The 13,635-nt window shown below is 40.8% G+C and overlaps 1 protein-coding gene across 2 annotated transcripts in view; it reads left to right on the top strand.

Annotated features, from left to right (window-relative positions):
- Positions 1-104: 104 nt before the first annotated feature.
- Positions 105-13,635, top strand: part of LOC127573099 (uncharacterized protein C7orf50) — a 281,007-nt gene continuing 267,476 nt past the window's right edge. Inside the window, exons 1-2 of one of the 2 annotated variants that reach the window (XM_052020967.1) lie at positions 127-141; positions 227-352. In XM_052020967.1, coding sequence (XP_051876927.1) covers positions 227-352 — 126 coding nt within the window. In that variant the 5' untranslated portion in view covers positions 127-141. Of the gene's footprint in view, positions 353-13,635 lie in introns of both variants that reach the window. The other variant, XM_052020966.1, reaches the window with a different exon arrangement.

Below are 13,635 nucleotides of genomic sequence, written 5' to 3'. Positions count from 1 at the left end.
ATGATCCAATAACAGTGCGCCTGGCAGGCGAGGAACCAATCGTATCGAAGAGAGCAGGCGGGACGATTGATCTGAGACCCACGTGGGATAGGAGCTTGCTACAGTATCAATTCAGAACCATCAGCTCAAGTGCTTTAAATTGTACGTACAGATAAATAAAATCCTTAGGGTTTGTTTATTTTAAGAGGTTTTTTTAAAAAGCGGTTTTATCAATTTATTCCGCAAGATGCCCAAAGAGAAGAAAAGTAAACTTGCAACCCACAAGATGAAACTCTCCCCAAGCCACCAACAGCCGACTCCTTTGGAGCCGGATGCGACCCGGCTGACAAGAAAGAAAAGGACAAGAAGACAGGTGAGTGGAAAGAGGCCAGATGGAACCACTGTGATCAAACCCATGGCCTTCTCTTGATAGATTGATAAATGTGGTTTCCGTTTCATGAATCTTTTGGTCAATATTAAAAACTAGAGGGCAAGCACTAATTTTGTACTTTTGGAGGGATCTTTAAATGTCATCCGACTCAGGGTTTTTGTCAGCTTGGTGGAACTCAGCTATCCATCTCATTCCGTTTTTGTGTTCAGATTCATCTTGAACTTGAAATTTAATTGATGTAGAAGTGACCATTATGAACTGTATGTATTAAATTGAGACACAAGAGACTGTGGATGCTGTGGACATGTGGATCAACACACAAAATGCTGAAGATACAGCGAGTCAGGCAGCATCCGTGGAGGGAAATGGACAGTCGACGTTTCAAGTCGAGGCCCTTCACCTGAACTGTAAGACAAGAGGGGAGATAGCCAGTTTAAAAAGGTGGAGGGAGGGGGTGGAGCAAAAGTTAGCAAGCGATGGGTGGATCCAAATGAGGAGGGGAAAGTGGAAATAGAAGCTGGGAGGTGATAGGTAGAGGCGACAAAGGGCTGACTATGATGGAATCTGATACGGGAGGAAGGTGGAGCATGGAATCAAGTGAGGGAAGTGGGGACGGCAGATGGGAACAATGGGGGAAGGAAACCAGTGGGGGAAGGAAACTTGTGGGAGAAGTGTGCGAGGATCTATCGCCCCTCCTCACCTGGATCCACCTATCGCTTGCCAGCTCTTGCTCCACCCATTCCCTTCACCTTTTTATACAGCTATCTCCCCTCGATCTTTCAGTCCAGGTGAAGGGTCTCGACCGAAAATGTCAACTGTCCATTTCCCTCCATAAATGCTGCCTCACTCACTGAGTTCCTCCAGCATCCAGTATGCATTAAATGAGTTTTTAATGAAGTCTGTTGCAGAACGTACAGTCATGTACACTTGAGGAACAATGTATGTGTGTAGCTTGTTCCAGGACTCTTTGCTAGAACCTTGCTACTTGACCCAAACCTAACTATATGCAATAAAAAAAATTCTGGAAACACTCATCAGGTAAGCAGCACCTGTGGAAAGAGAAACAGATTTAACATTTCAGGACAAAGACTCTTCATTAGAACCATCATCCTATGATTCTATGGATGGGTTGGGTTTAGATTGGAATCGGGTTTTAAGAAAATTTAAAGGCCTTGGGCTGAGATTAGGTCTTTATAAATAAATGTACTAAATCTCAGGATTGGCAGGATTTTTCTTTTCACTGACTTGGAAGTGGGCAAAGATTTGATCTGCCCTATTGAAAATGCATTCTTAGTTATGTTAATTGTAATTAACATTGTAGATATGTTAAAGTAGAAGCAAAGCTGTGAGTTCACCAGTGAGATGCTTCATGCTGTTGCCTATCTTCTGGACCCTGACCTTGACCATGAACCTGACAGGACCAATTCTCTGTGTCAGCTTCATGTTTGATTTAGCTATGATCAGATTCGGGGTTTTATTTTTCAACATGAGCAGACCTTTACTCATCTCAGATTGTTTCTGGAACCTTGTATAAAACATAGTTGCAACTGCAAGAGCAGTTGGTTATGTGACACAATCTTTAAAGGGATAACAGCAGTAAAGATCATTGGTCATAACCAATTATTATACAGCTTCCTTACTTAAGAAAAAAATGCAGGGTTACTGAATTCTGCACATTGTGATTTTTGTTGTGGTGCTGAATGTACTTGTGTTCAGGCCATGGATTCATTAGGTATTCGAGGAGTATCACCCATCTCGGGAATTAATCTTCTCACAGCTACCATTGGGCAGGAGGTACAGTATCCTGAAGTCCCACACCACCAGTTTCAAGAACAGCTACTTCCCTTCAACCATTCAGTTCTTGACCAACCTGCACAACCCAAATCACTGCCTCAGTATAGCAACACCATGACCACTTTGCACGACAATGCTATAATGGACTTTGTATTTTTTTTGTTCTTTGTTGTAAAAATTGTGTATAATTTATGTTTTTCTTGTGAATGCTGCTTATCTGATGCTTTGTGCCTCTGATGCTGCTTCAAGTAAGTTTTTCATTGCACCTGTACATACATGTACTTGTGCATATGACAATAAACTCAACTTTGCTTTAACTCTGTTCAGACTTGCATTAGAACCACATGCTGCTCCCTTTTGGATCCTCTTGATCCTTGATTTCCATATTGGAAACCCACAGTCAGTGCCGATCATAGTAATAGCTCCTCCTTGCTGACGATCAACACAGGAGCACCTCAAGGTTGTGTGCTTAAGGGGTGAGCAGCTTCAAGTTCCTGCACGTCAACTTCTTGGAGGGTCCATCTGGGCCCAACACATTGATGCAGTCATGAAGAAGGCATGCCAGTGGCTCTACTTCATTTGGGGTTTGAGGAGTTTTGGTATGTCACCAAAGATTCTTACAAATTTCTATAGATGTACAGTGGAGAGCATTCTGACTGGTTGCATCACAGTCTGGTATGTTGGCTGCAATGCACAGGATCGCAAGAGGCCACAGAGTGTTGTTGACCCAGCCAGCTCTATCATGGGCAGAACCCTCCCCACCATCGAGGACATCTTCAAGAGGCAGTGTCTCTAGAAGGCAGCATCCATCACTAAGGACCCTCACCATCTGGGACATGCAATCTTCTCATTACTACCATCAGGGAGGAGGTACAGGAGCCTGAAGACTCATACTCAATGATTCAGAAACAGCTACTTCCCCTCTGCTATCAGATTTCTGAATGGTCTATGAACCCATGTTATTCCTTTTTTTGTGCTGTTTATTTATTTTTGTAAGTTACAGTAATTTTCTGTCTTTGCACTATACTGCTGCTGCAGAACAACAACTTTCCCGTCATATAAATCAGTGATAATAAATCTGATTCTGATCGATAGTTGGACTTGCATAAGAAACATGTTTAATCTCATAGTCTTTGCTATACTCCCAGGTATCTTTTGCAAGGATTGAGTGTTCAGTATTAGCGTTAAGAATTTCTCTCTACTTCCTTCAAGATAATTCCAATCATGAATACTTCCGTTATTTCTCCGATGTCCTTCTTATCTCTAACCTACTGGAAATCTCAATGTACAAACTCTCATGCATACTGAACCTCTTGAATATTTTCTCCTTGTGGCAAATATTTGATGCTTTTTCAGTTTTGATTGCCTCTCATCCCTTTTTTCCTTCAGAATTGTGTTGGACAATTTGCGGACTCATTAACATTTCAGCAGAAGAAAATTCTGTTGTGTAGTGTGTTCGCTTAGAAGAAATCTTGCAATTGATGTTTGACCAAATTTCCATGAACTGTGCTTGCAGCAGGGTTTGTACCTGACATTGAAAGTTGTCTAGAGAAACAAAAGGACTGCAGATGCTGGAATCTAGATGAAAAACGTGATGAAGAAGGGTCCTGACCCGAAACGTTGACTGCCTGCTTTTCTCCATGGGTGCTGCCCGGCCTGCTGAGTTCCTCCAGCATCATTGTGTTTTTCATCATTGTAAATTGTCTGTTTGCACATTCTTTCTGAGGCAGTGTGGGTTTCTGCCAGGTGCTGGGGTTTACTCCACCTCCCAAAGATGTGCCCTGTGTTAATTGGCAACTGTAAGTTGCCTCTTCATGAATAGAAGTGACAAAAAGAATCAAAGGGGAGCTGATGGGCAATTGAGAGAGAATAAGATCCAGGGCTGGAGGGAAATAAGGAGAGGAGGAATAGAATATTCTGCTAGGAACTGCATGGACCTGATGGGCCAAATGGCCTCCTTTGCAAGTAAAATTGTTTCTTCAATGCCTCCTTTATCAGGCAAACTGACTTTTCCACTTCCACGTTTGAAGCCAGGTGGTAAGAAAAAGTAAAATAATATTTTATTTCATTGCTTTTCATGATTGGGTTGTTAAGAAGACATATGTTGTTCTGGCCTTTATTAGTCAGGGTATTGAGTTCAAGAGCCGTGACGTAATGTTGCAGCTCTATAAACCTCTGGTTAGACCACACTTGGATTATTGTGTTCAGTTCTGGTTGCCTCATTATAGGAAGGATGTGGAAGCTTTATAGAGGGTGCAGAGGAGATTTACCAGGATGCTGCCTGGATTAGAGAACATGTCTTCTGAGGAAAGGTTGAGCAAGCTAAGGCTTTTGTCTTTGGAGCGACAGAATGTGAGAGAGCCAGCACCTTTTTCCCAGGGCAGCAATGACCAATACCAGAGGACATCAGTTTAAGGTGAGTGGAGGAAAGTTTAGGGGAGATGTCAGAGGTAGGTTTTTTAACACAATGATGGGTGCCTGGAATGCACTGCTGGGGGTGGTGGTAGAGGCTCATACAATAGGGACACTCTTTGATATGGACATGGATGGAAGAGAAATGGAGGGTTATGGACTGTGTAGGAGGGAAGGGTTCGATTGATCACAGAGTAGGTTTATATAGGTGGACACAACATCGTGGGCCGAAGGGCCCATACTGTGCTGTACTGTTCTATACTCTATGTTCTATGAATCATTCAAACTGAAACATCCCAAACTGTGGACCATTATCTGAAACAAACATCTTATCAGAATATATGAAGCTTAACTCCTTTATTGCTCTGTAGCAATATATGACAACACATTCTTTATTTCCAACCACTTTTTGAATGGCTCTCAGTTAATAAGCTGTCCACTCCTTTTTCATAATAAATATGGAGCTGTAATTATGTAGGCCACTCCATGTCTGAAGTTGTACTTTAGGAGTTTGTGGTCTCCAGTCCTTGCATACCATGCATGTACTGACTAGTTGTTGTCTGTCTTTGTCAGGCCAATAGACAAATACTCCAGCCACAGCCTTCAATGTACTTGTGTGCTCTACGTGGAGATTTCTATAATCTTTCTTTGCAGTTCCTTTGATATTAATACTCTGTGTCTCCACTTTATACAACCTTGATTGGTGTGCATTCATAGTGCTGCAATGTAAAAAGTGCTCCTGTGTAAATGTGTCCTACAGTTGCCCCGATGTTGATTATAACTCCTGAGTTTGGAATTGGGACACTGCTTCACTGAAGCTATCTGGGCTTGCTGCACTTTGTTCAGCTTTGCGTACAGGGACTAAGTGCTTTTAACAGCTGAAATGGCTTGCTACTCTGAACAAACACCATGCTTTTTTGATTTTTTTTTCCTTTATTCCTCATCAAAGGTTCCTGAGGAAAGCTGGCAGCATATTGGAGCTTTCATTGTTTTGGAGCAGTTAGTGTAAAATTATAGTTTTACTGTGTTCCTACACCTGCAGGTTCTTATTAAACCTGATTTTGCACAGTTTAATATATTGGCTTGGCTTAGTATTTTCCACCTGCTTAGAGATTAGGAACATATGATTTATAGTCAATCATTTTTATTGCCTTTTTCACTAGAACAGGGATTCAAAATTCATTTGGTGAAAAGAATTATTTTTGATGTGAAGGTCAAATAGTGGTTCAGAGGAAGCTTGTTATAGAAGTTACCTTTTACCTTCAGCTCAATTTGAAGAGCAAGATGCAAGAGCCCGAGGGGGCAATATTAGCATTTGGGTGATAAATTTCTTGTGTCTTTGAAGGACAATGACAACTTGCTTGCATGTAAAGTTACTGGAGGCATTCAGAAGACATTAGTTAGTTAGTGCCATGACTTTTTTCCCACACAGCTGCACAGAATGATTTAACATTTTATCTGAAAGACAGCATATTTGATAATGCTGTAGTGCATTGATACAAATGAACCAGTATAAATTATGTATTTAATGTGTAAGGTTGAGGTTTGGCTTCATTATATTCTGACTGTGAGATGGAATATTGGAATTAGTTTGATCTTCTGAAGTTGATTCAGTATTCAGTCCATGATTATGTTGTATTCCCGTATGTTGATCATGATTGACCATCTTTACTGATAGCTATCTGGATTGAGATTCTTCCGATCTTCATGGGTGGATTCATTTTTAGTTTGACAGACAGCAGCATCTGAACTCTTAAGATGGTAAACTAAGATCCAGCAGAATCCTTAGGCACATAGAGACCTTGAAGCCCTAACTTTTGACAAGTGACTAAATATTCTGTTTCCTAAAATTAGTAGGCTATCTGTTTTATTGAGGGTGAATGTGTCTACTTCATATTGCACAAGTAGCAACTCAATTTGCATGACATCTACGTGGTTTTAATATTCCTAAGTGTTTGTATTTCCATTCATGTTGGGCTCCTGGTTGAATCCAAAACTGAATACACTATATTATAATTTAAACTACTTTGCAATTTTCTTAGTTCACTATGAAAGGCAATTTCTATAATCGCCAATATTTTCTATGAATTGGAACTTTCACTTTGTTCAGTCCACAGCTCACACAACTTGCACACAGTCTGCTATTATACTGCCAGTAAATGTCCTTGGGACCACAGATCTAACTGACAAATGATGTAGTTCATGCTAGAGTTCCCAATTCAGTTTTTATCATGGGAGTGGATTATATATATACAGAGAGGCAGATTGCACCAGGAAAATAAGAATAACATACCTTGCGTTTATCAAAGTTGCAAGCTTTTTAATAATCGTACCCAAATCAATCTACTAGTAATCTTGCATATGTAATTTTTGTTTAGTATGAGCCAGCTGTGCTATACTTGAATGGAAATATCTAAATAAGTCATGTAACAATGTTTGTGTGTGACATAAGCACACGTTAGTTGGCAATAAAATATACACCTTGTTCTGAAGCTCCGAGAATTATTATAGGTAGAATTTACCAGCACTGCAAGTCTGGCTCACAGACCATTTCCAAGTACACTACAACTTGCAACGAGGAATGTTACAAAAACGCCTGCAAATCTGCTCCAAAAAAACTCAACAGTTTGAAGGAACTCTTTGGTGCACCTATTGAGCATTGATGAATGGTACTCACTGTGGGATCTCAAGACCCCATGGTCAGGAAGAATGAATGGTGGTTAGTTTCCTGTTTACACAATGAGTTGATAAATCTGTGCAGACAGTGGCAAATAACCAAAAAAAAAGACCGATAACAGTAATCTCCACATGGAGAAATGTAGATTATCAAATTAAAAACACAGTAGGCACAAGTGGAAGTTAGATTTGTTGCAAGATCTACCGTTTAGGTGGGAAATGGTGGCACAAGTATATACAGGAAGCCAAGGGGTGTTCCATTGAGTCCGTGAGGATAGAAATGGTCTTTAATGGCTAACTGTGTAAATGCAAAGGTAGAGGATAGTGTTGAAAATGCTCAGGCCTGAATATTGCTGTTAGAGAGTGTAAGAAGGCTACTTTGTTGACGGAGATTGGCTGAGAGAGCTATTGCATGCCTGTTAATTTACTAACATATAAAGCTATAGATGTTCCCCTCTCAGAGGCACTACAGAAGTTGGAGGTTTGTTTTTAGCCATGGCCATCTGATATTATGGGGAGCAGTAAAATCAACACCAGGAAGTAGAGAATAGGGGAAACAGTCAGTGACTGTATTGTTGTGTAGAAAGATGTCCAAACATTGCAATTTTGGTAAATTTTTAAACCATTTGCTGTAGGATGTTATATTCCCTGTAAGATTTCTGTAATACTTAAGTGATGAATACAGTTGGTCCAAAGTGTTAGGGGTGGAGAATCTCTTATTTGATTTGCCATGTTTTGATCTTGATGGAAATGGCACTGAAAAATTCCAATTAATTTTGTCTGCCATCAAGCACAAACAGAATGGTGAAAGGCAGCGGTGAAAGCTCCATTCCAGAAATTGGATTAGTATCACATGATTGGTGTGACTTTCATGCTGTAGATGCAATTGTAGCCATTTGCCACACGCACCTTCCTTAATAGAGGCCAAGTGTCACATGTGCCCAAAGGTAGCGCATTTGTAAGTATAGCAAGAAAATTTAGATTCAGAGCAACTAATTGGAACAGTGTGACCAAAGCAAAGCTTTCACAGAGGGGAAAATTCTCCAGCAAGAAGATGCAGCAAGGGTGTCTGCATATCATTTGAAACTTGTGCAGATAATGCAGGATTTGATTTGTATAGCTTCTATGCTACTGGTGAAAATGTCAGGAAGTAATGAGAATTTAAAGTTACAGTGTTGATCAATTGGTAAAGATATGGATTGACCTGGTGGTGGATTGCTCTTTATTGTGGGTAGTGATACCTAGAGCAGGAAATTCAGTCATCTGCCAACAGACAGAACTGACAAACCCAGAGCCACCAATTTAATTAAGCTAGTACTAGGTAAGAAGGCTAAAGCTCCTTGGGAAGAATTTTTAGTGTCTATGACAATACTCTGAAATCATGCTTGGAAAAAGTCTTATAACAAATGAGGTCTTAAAAAACACCTGTAACTGGTCTCACTGATTTCAAGGCACATAGACACATTAAACTTGATGCTGATCCCAGTATACTTTGAGTAAATGGGCAACCCCAAAGTTGACAAAACAATTAGATTATGCTGGGACTATAAAACTTCTCTCAATTGGACAGTACCTATTACCAACATCCAAGATGCTTCTAAATCAAACTTCAGAAGCTGGACCAGTGTGGAGCCTTGAAGCAACAGGTTTTCAAGGTGGTGCAAACTTAACAATGAATCATTGATTCATGAACATGTTCAAGTATCATGTAATCCACTGAATTCACTCAGGCAGAACTCAGTACTGTTAAATTAGAATACTTGACTTTGGTACTGCCTAGCCTGCAGTAGAGAAGCAGCACTGAAAACTAAAGCAAAATGATGAATCGCATTCTAGCAACATATTTAGGATGTGGCAAAGAAAAGCAATTTTAATAACCATGCGGAAGTGACTAAGGTCATAACTCTCTCTCACTCTCTCACACAGAGTTGGGTTGCCTCATGTGTAGGTGAATAACAGGAGAATTGGTGGGGAGAGTTATAGAGTAATACAGAATAAAAATGGGCCCTTTGTCCCATCAAGTCTGGACTGACTATCGACCACACATTTTGCACTACCCACCACACAAACAACACCTGAGGTCAGGATTGAATCTGGGTCTCTGGCACTGTGAAGCAGCAGCTCTACTGGTTACACCACTGCCACCCTGAATTGCAGTTGATGGGCATGTGAGAGAGTCAGCAGCATTAAATGACAAATTGTGAGAATTGGAGGAAAAGTTGACCAAGTGATTATAGTAGGAGACATAGATGAACATGAATTTATTCTCTGTGGATATAGAACCAATGACTGAATTGGAGATACAAGGTGCAATAAAGTACACACCCTTGTTCTGAAGTGCTTGACATCTCCTCTCTTTTAAGGCTGACTCATGTACCATCTCCAAATTCAGTCCACCAATGGAAGTAGCAAAAGGACCTAAAAACACTTAAGGATATTTAATTAATATCTTGCCTTTGCTTTATATCTACAAGCCTGCAATTCTGATTGAAATCACTGGTGTTGGAATTTTTGGGGAATCTCAGCAAGATGATGCTGCTCTCCTGTTCGCCTTCATGTGGAGTCCAGTGGTAGGGAGAAGTGGCAGATTCTTCATTTCAGAATTTGACAGAAGTTTCTGTCAAACTTCCATGTTTGACAGAAAGTGTGAAGGTACTGGACTTGCTTCCTTTTCTCATATTTCCCTTTGATGTAAAAGGAGACCATTCTACCCATGGAGTTCAGCTCTCAGTGTATTTCCATTGGTCCTATTCCACCACTTATTCCCTTGGAACTTATTCTCTCTCACATGCCCATTGACTCCCCACTGATTCTCCTGACACTCACCTACACTGGAGGCAATTTGCAGTGGCCAATTAACCTACAAGCACATCTTTGGGATGTGGGAAGAAATCGTTGCACCCGGCAGTTCACATAGTCACAGGAAACTTGTGGAGTTCTCACTATCAGCACTGGAGGTAAGGATCGAACCCTAGTCACTGGAGCTGCATGACGTTAAATGGGTAAATGCTGGTTGTTCTGTCCAGAGCCACTGCGTTTCCGGGCAGGATCCAGACCATTACCCCATTAAACAGTAGGAATCTAATCAGTACTGTCATTAGTAAGATTTTTCAAAAATTTCATTACCCATTTACTTCAAATCTTCTGATGGAATGGGCATACTTCCTCGGCTTTTTACCATTTGGAGAATTCTGTTCAATCCTTTTATGTCTACTGTGAATTCCATTTGAACTCGGTGTTTGCCAAATTGTGACCATTTATTTAATCTAATAACAGCTCTTTCAGTTTTTATGCTTATTATTCTGCCTGTGTTGTCAGAAAACTTGGATGTATGGCTCTCTATCCCATCATCAAAATCCTTAATAAATATGGTGAATGGTGAGGTGAGCAATCATTTGAGCATCTGCTTATTTTCTTAACTCTGTCTCCATCGGCTAAGCCAGTTGCCAAAGTAAGATGTTTTAAATTCCTTCAACTTTTGCTAACCATATTGAATGAGGGATTTTACCAATTGCTTTCTGGATGTCTTTGTAAATATAATCCATTAACATTTATATTTTTACTAATTTATTAACCTCTTCAGAGTTCAGTCTGGTTCGTCATGCATGACCTCGCCATTCTAAATCCATTGTGGTTTTCTCTGGTCAGCTGTCAATTTTCAGTATAGTCCATCATACCGTCCTTAAATACAAACTTTAAGTTCCCAACAAGAGGCATTAGTCGTTGGTTCTGTAATTTCCTTGTTTCTATTACTTTTTCTTAAAAAGCAGACCTAGTTTGGAAATGGACAGCAGCAAGAGGTAGAGATAAGAAAATGGGCAAGAGCTCAAACTGGTGTTCCATCAGGATGTGTTGCACATGTATTTCCCTGAGGATCCCCCCCATTATTCCAATCCAAAGAAATGGTTTGGAATTGAGAGAACTTTTGCCTGAAGTATCATTAATTGTCATCCCACATTTATTTCTGGGTGGAAACTATTGGATCCTGCAGATTTGCTACTGTTTTGTGCCATCATTTTCCTGTTAATTTACTTGCATGAGCTTTGAGCCCTTGTCCTTTAGTTATAATACTTGCTATGTCCAGCAGCTGTCCTCTTCCTCCATTGACAAAGTCATTATTCAACATGTCTCAGTATTTTTCCAGGTGTAATTATAAAGAAATTTTGATGTTGCTTTTGATACCCCTTGTATTTTTCACAATCCCTTTTCAAAGTCCAACAGGATCCCAGCTCCAGACTCATCTTCCTTCCCCCACCCCCCCCCCACTTTCCGCAAGGATTGCTCGCTCCACAACTCCCACCTCCAGACTCACCTTCCTCCACCCCCCCCCCCGCTACTTTCCGCAAGGATCGCTCGCTCCACAACTCCCTTGTCCACTTGTCTGTAAATTTGAGGGTGTCATTTATTGCATCCAATACTCCCGGTGTGGCCTCATCTACATCAGTGAAACCCAATGCAGATTGGGTGACCACTTCGTCGAGCACCTTTGCTCTGTCCACCGCAACAGCCAGGATCTCCCAGTGGCAGCCACTTCAATTCCACTTCCCATTCTCATACTGACGTGTCTATCCACGGCCGCCTCTACTGCCACTTTGAGGCTAGACGCAGATTGGAAGAGCAACACTCATATTCTGTCTTTGTAGTCTCCAACCTGACAGCATCAGCATTGATTTCTCTAAATTCTGGTAACCCCTCCCCTGTTTTTCCCCCTTTTTCCATCCCCTCTTTGTTTTCCCTCATTCCCGTGGCCCCCACACCCCTTCTCTTTCCCCTCCCCCATCCTCACGACCTGCCCATCACCTCCCTCTGTTTCTCTTTGTTCCTCCTTCCCTTTTATTCTACCGTCCTCTCCTGTCAGATTTCTTCTTCTCTAGCCCTTTGCCTCTTCCACCCATCACGTCTCAACTTCTCACATCACTCCCTTTCATCCCCCCTCCCCCACCCACCTACTATTTTCCGCCGCCCCCCCCCCCCCCCCCGCCACCCTCACCTGGACTCACCTATCACCTGCCAGCTTGTGCTCCTCCCCCTCCCCCGAGCTTTTTATTCTGGCTTCTGTCCTCTTCCTTTCCAGTCCTGATGAAGGGTCTCAACCCGAAATGTTGACTGTTTATTTCCCTCCATAGGTGCGGCCTGACCTGCTGAGTTCCTCCAGTATTTTGTGTGTATTGCTCAAAGGTCTTATTGTCTGTTTTTACAACCCTTTGTTTATCTTTGTATCTCTTCCAGTCAGCAGGATCTGTGTTGGTTTTTGCCTTTTTGTAGATTTTTTCCTTCACCCTCATGTTACCTGCTGCCATAATTTTCCTTATTGCAAACAGAGTACTTGCCTACCTCACTACCTCAGTATAGCTACACTATGGCCACTTTGCAGTACAATGGACTTTTTTTTGTTCTAATTGTGTTCTTTCTTGTACAATTTTAAACATAATTTATGTTTGACATGTTTTTTTTCATGAATGTTGTGTATCAGATGCTGCTGCAAGTAAGTTTTTCATTGCACCTGTGCATACATGTTCTTGTGCATATGACAATAAACTCGACTTTGACTTTGAATAGAGTACTTGCCTCCTAGGGCTATAAACTGATTCTCACACATTTGTTTTGAGCTCCTCTGACTGCTCAACTGATATTTTTACTTTGCTCAGGGTAGCTTCATAGATAGAAATGGGTTAAGCTTATTAAAGTCAGCCTTGTCTAAATGTAGAGCTTCAGTAATTAAAACTTGTTTCTCCCTTTTCAAATTAACTCGATCATATTATGATCACCACTGAGTAGATCTTTTTGTACTGCAGGCTGCTGACTAAATCTGGCACATTAAATTTAAATGGCCTGCCTCCTTTTTGGTTCTAGGACACATAAAAAAAAAAGATATCCTGAATACACTCAATTTGTAGTGTTGTCATGTAACTTGAGGCCAGCTGTACTAGTTCTGAGTTATATCTTCTGGAGACTTGCAGTTAAATGTGTGTTCTTATTTCACTTTTATGAATGATGTGAAATATTTACATTGGACACGGATCAGTATATCTTATTTTGGGGAATGAATAATCAAGTCTGTCATTGACTAATTTTTCTTTTAAATAGTTGGTCTTCTCCCATTGGAGAGTTGCAATGGAAATTTCCACGTCAGTTATTTAAATTAAGATTATTTATCTGCCGCTACAGGGCATATTGGCCAAGTACAGCTCTACCAGAATTTTAATGAGTTGCATCTCAGTGTATCTATTGTTTTCACTGCTCTCACTTCCTCTCCATTTGCTCTGAAATACAATTTAAAAAAGAAATGTTGAACTGCAAGTGTGTTGGACCATGTGTGGTGAATTTTGATTCGAATCAATTGTGGCGTGGTCAGTGATGAGATAACTCACTCAATTGTTTTC

This window comes from Pristis pectinata, chromosome 8 (genome assembly GCF_009764475.1).
Source record: "Pristis pectinata isolate sPriPec2 chromosome 8, sPriPec2.1.pri, whole genome shotgun sequence".
NCBI classification, from domain to species: Eukaryota; Metazoa; Chordata; class Chondrichthyes; order Rhinopristiformes; family Pristidae; genus Pristis; species Pristis pectinata.
The sequence above is the reverse complement of the archived record's forward strand: the minus strand, read 5'-3'. Positions and strand labels throughout refer to the sequence as shown.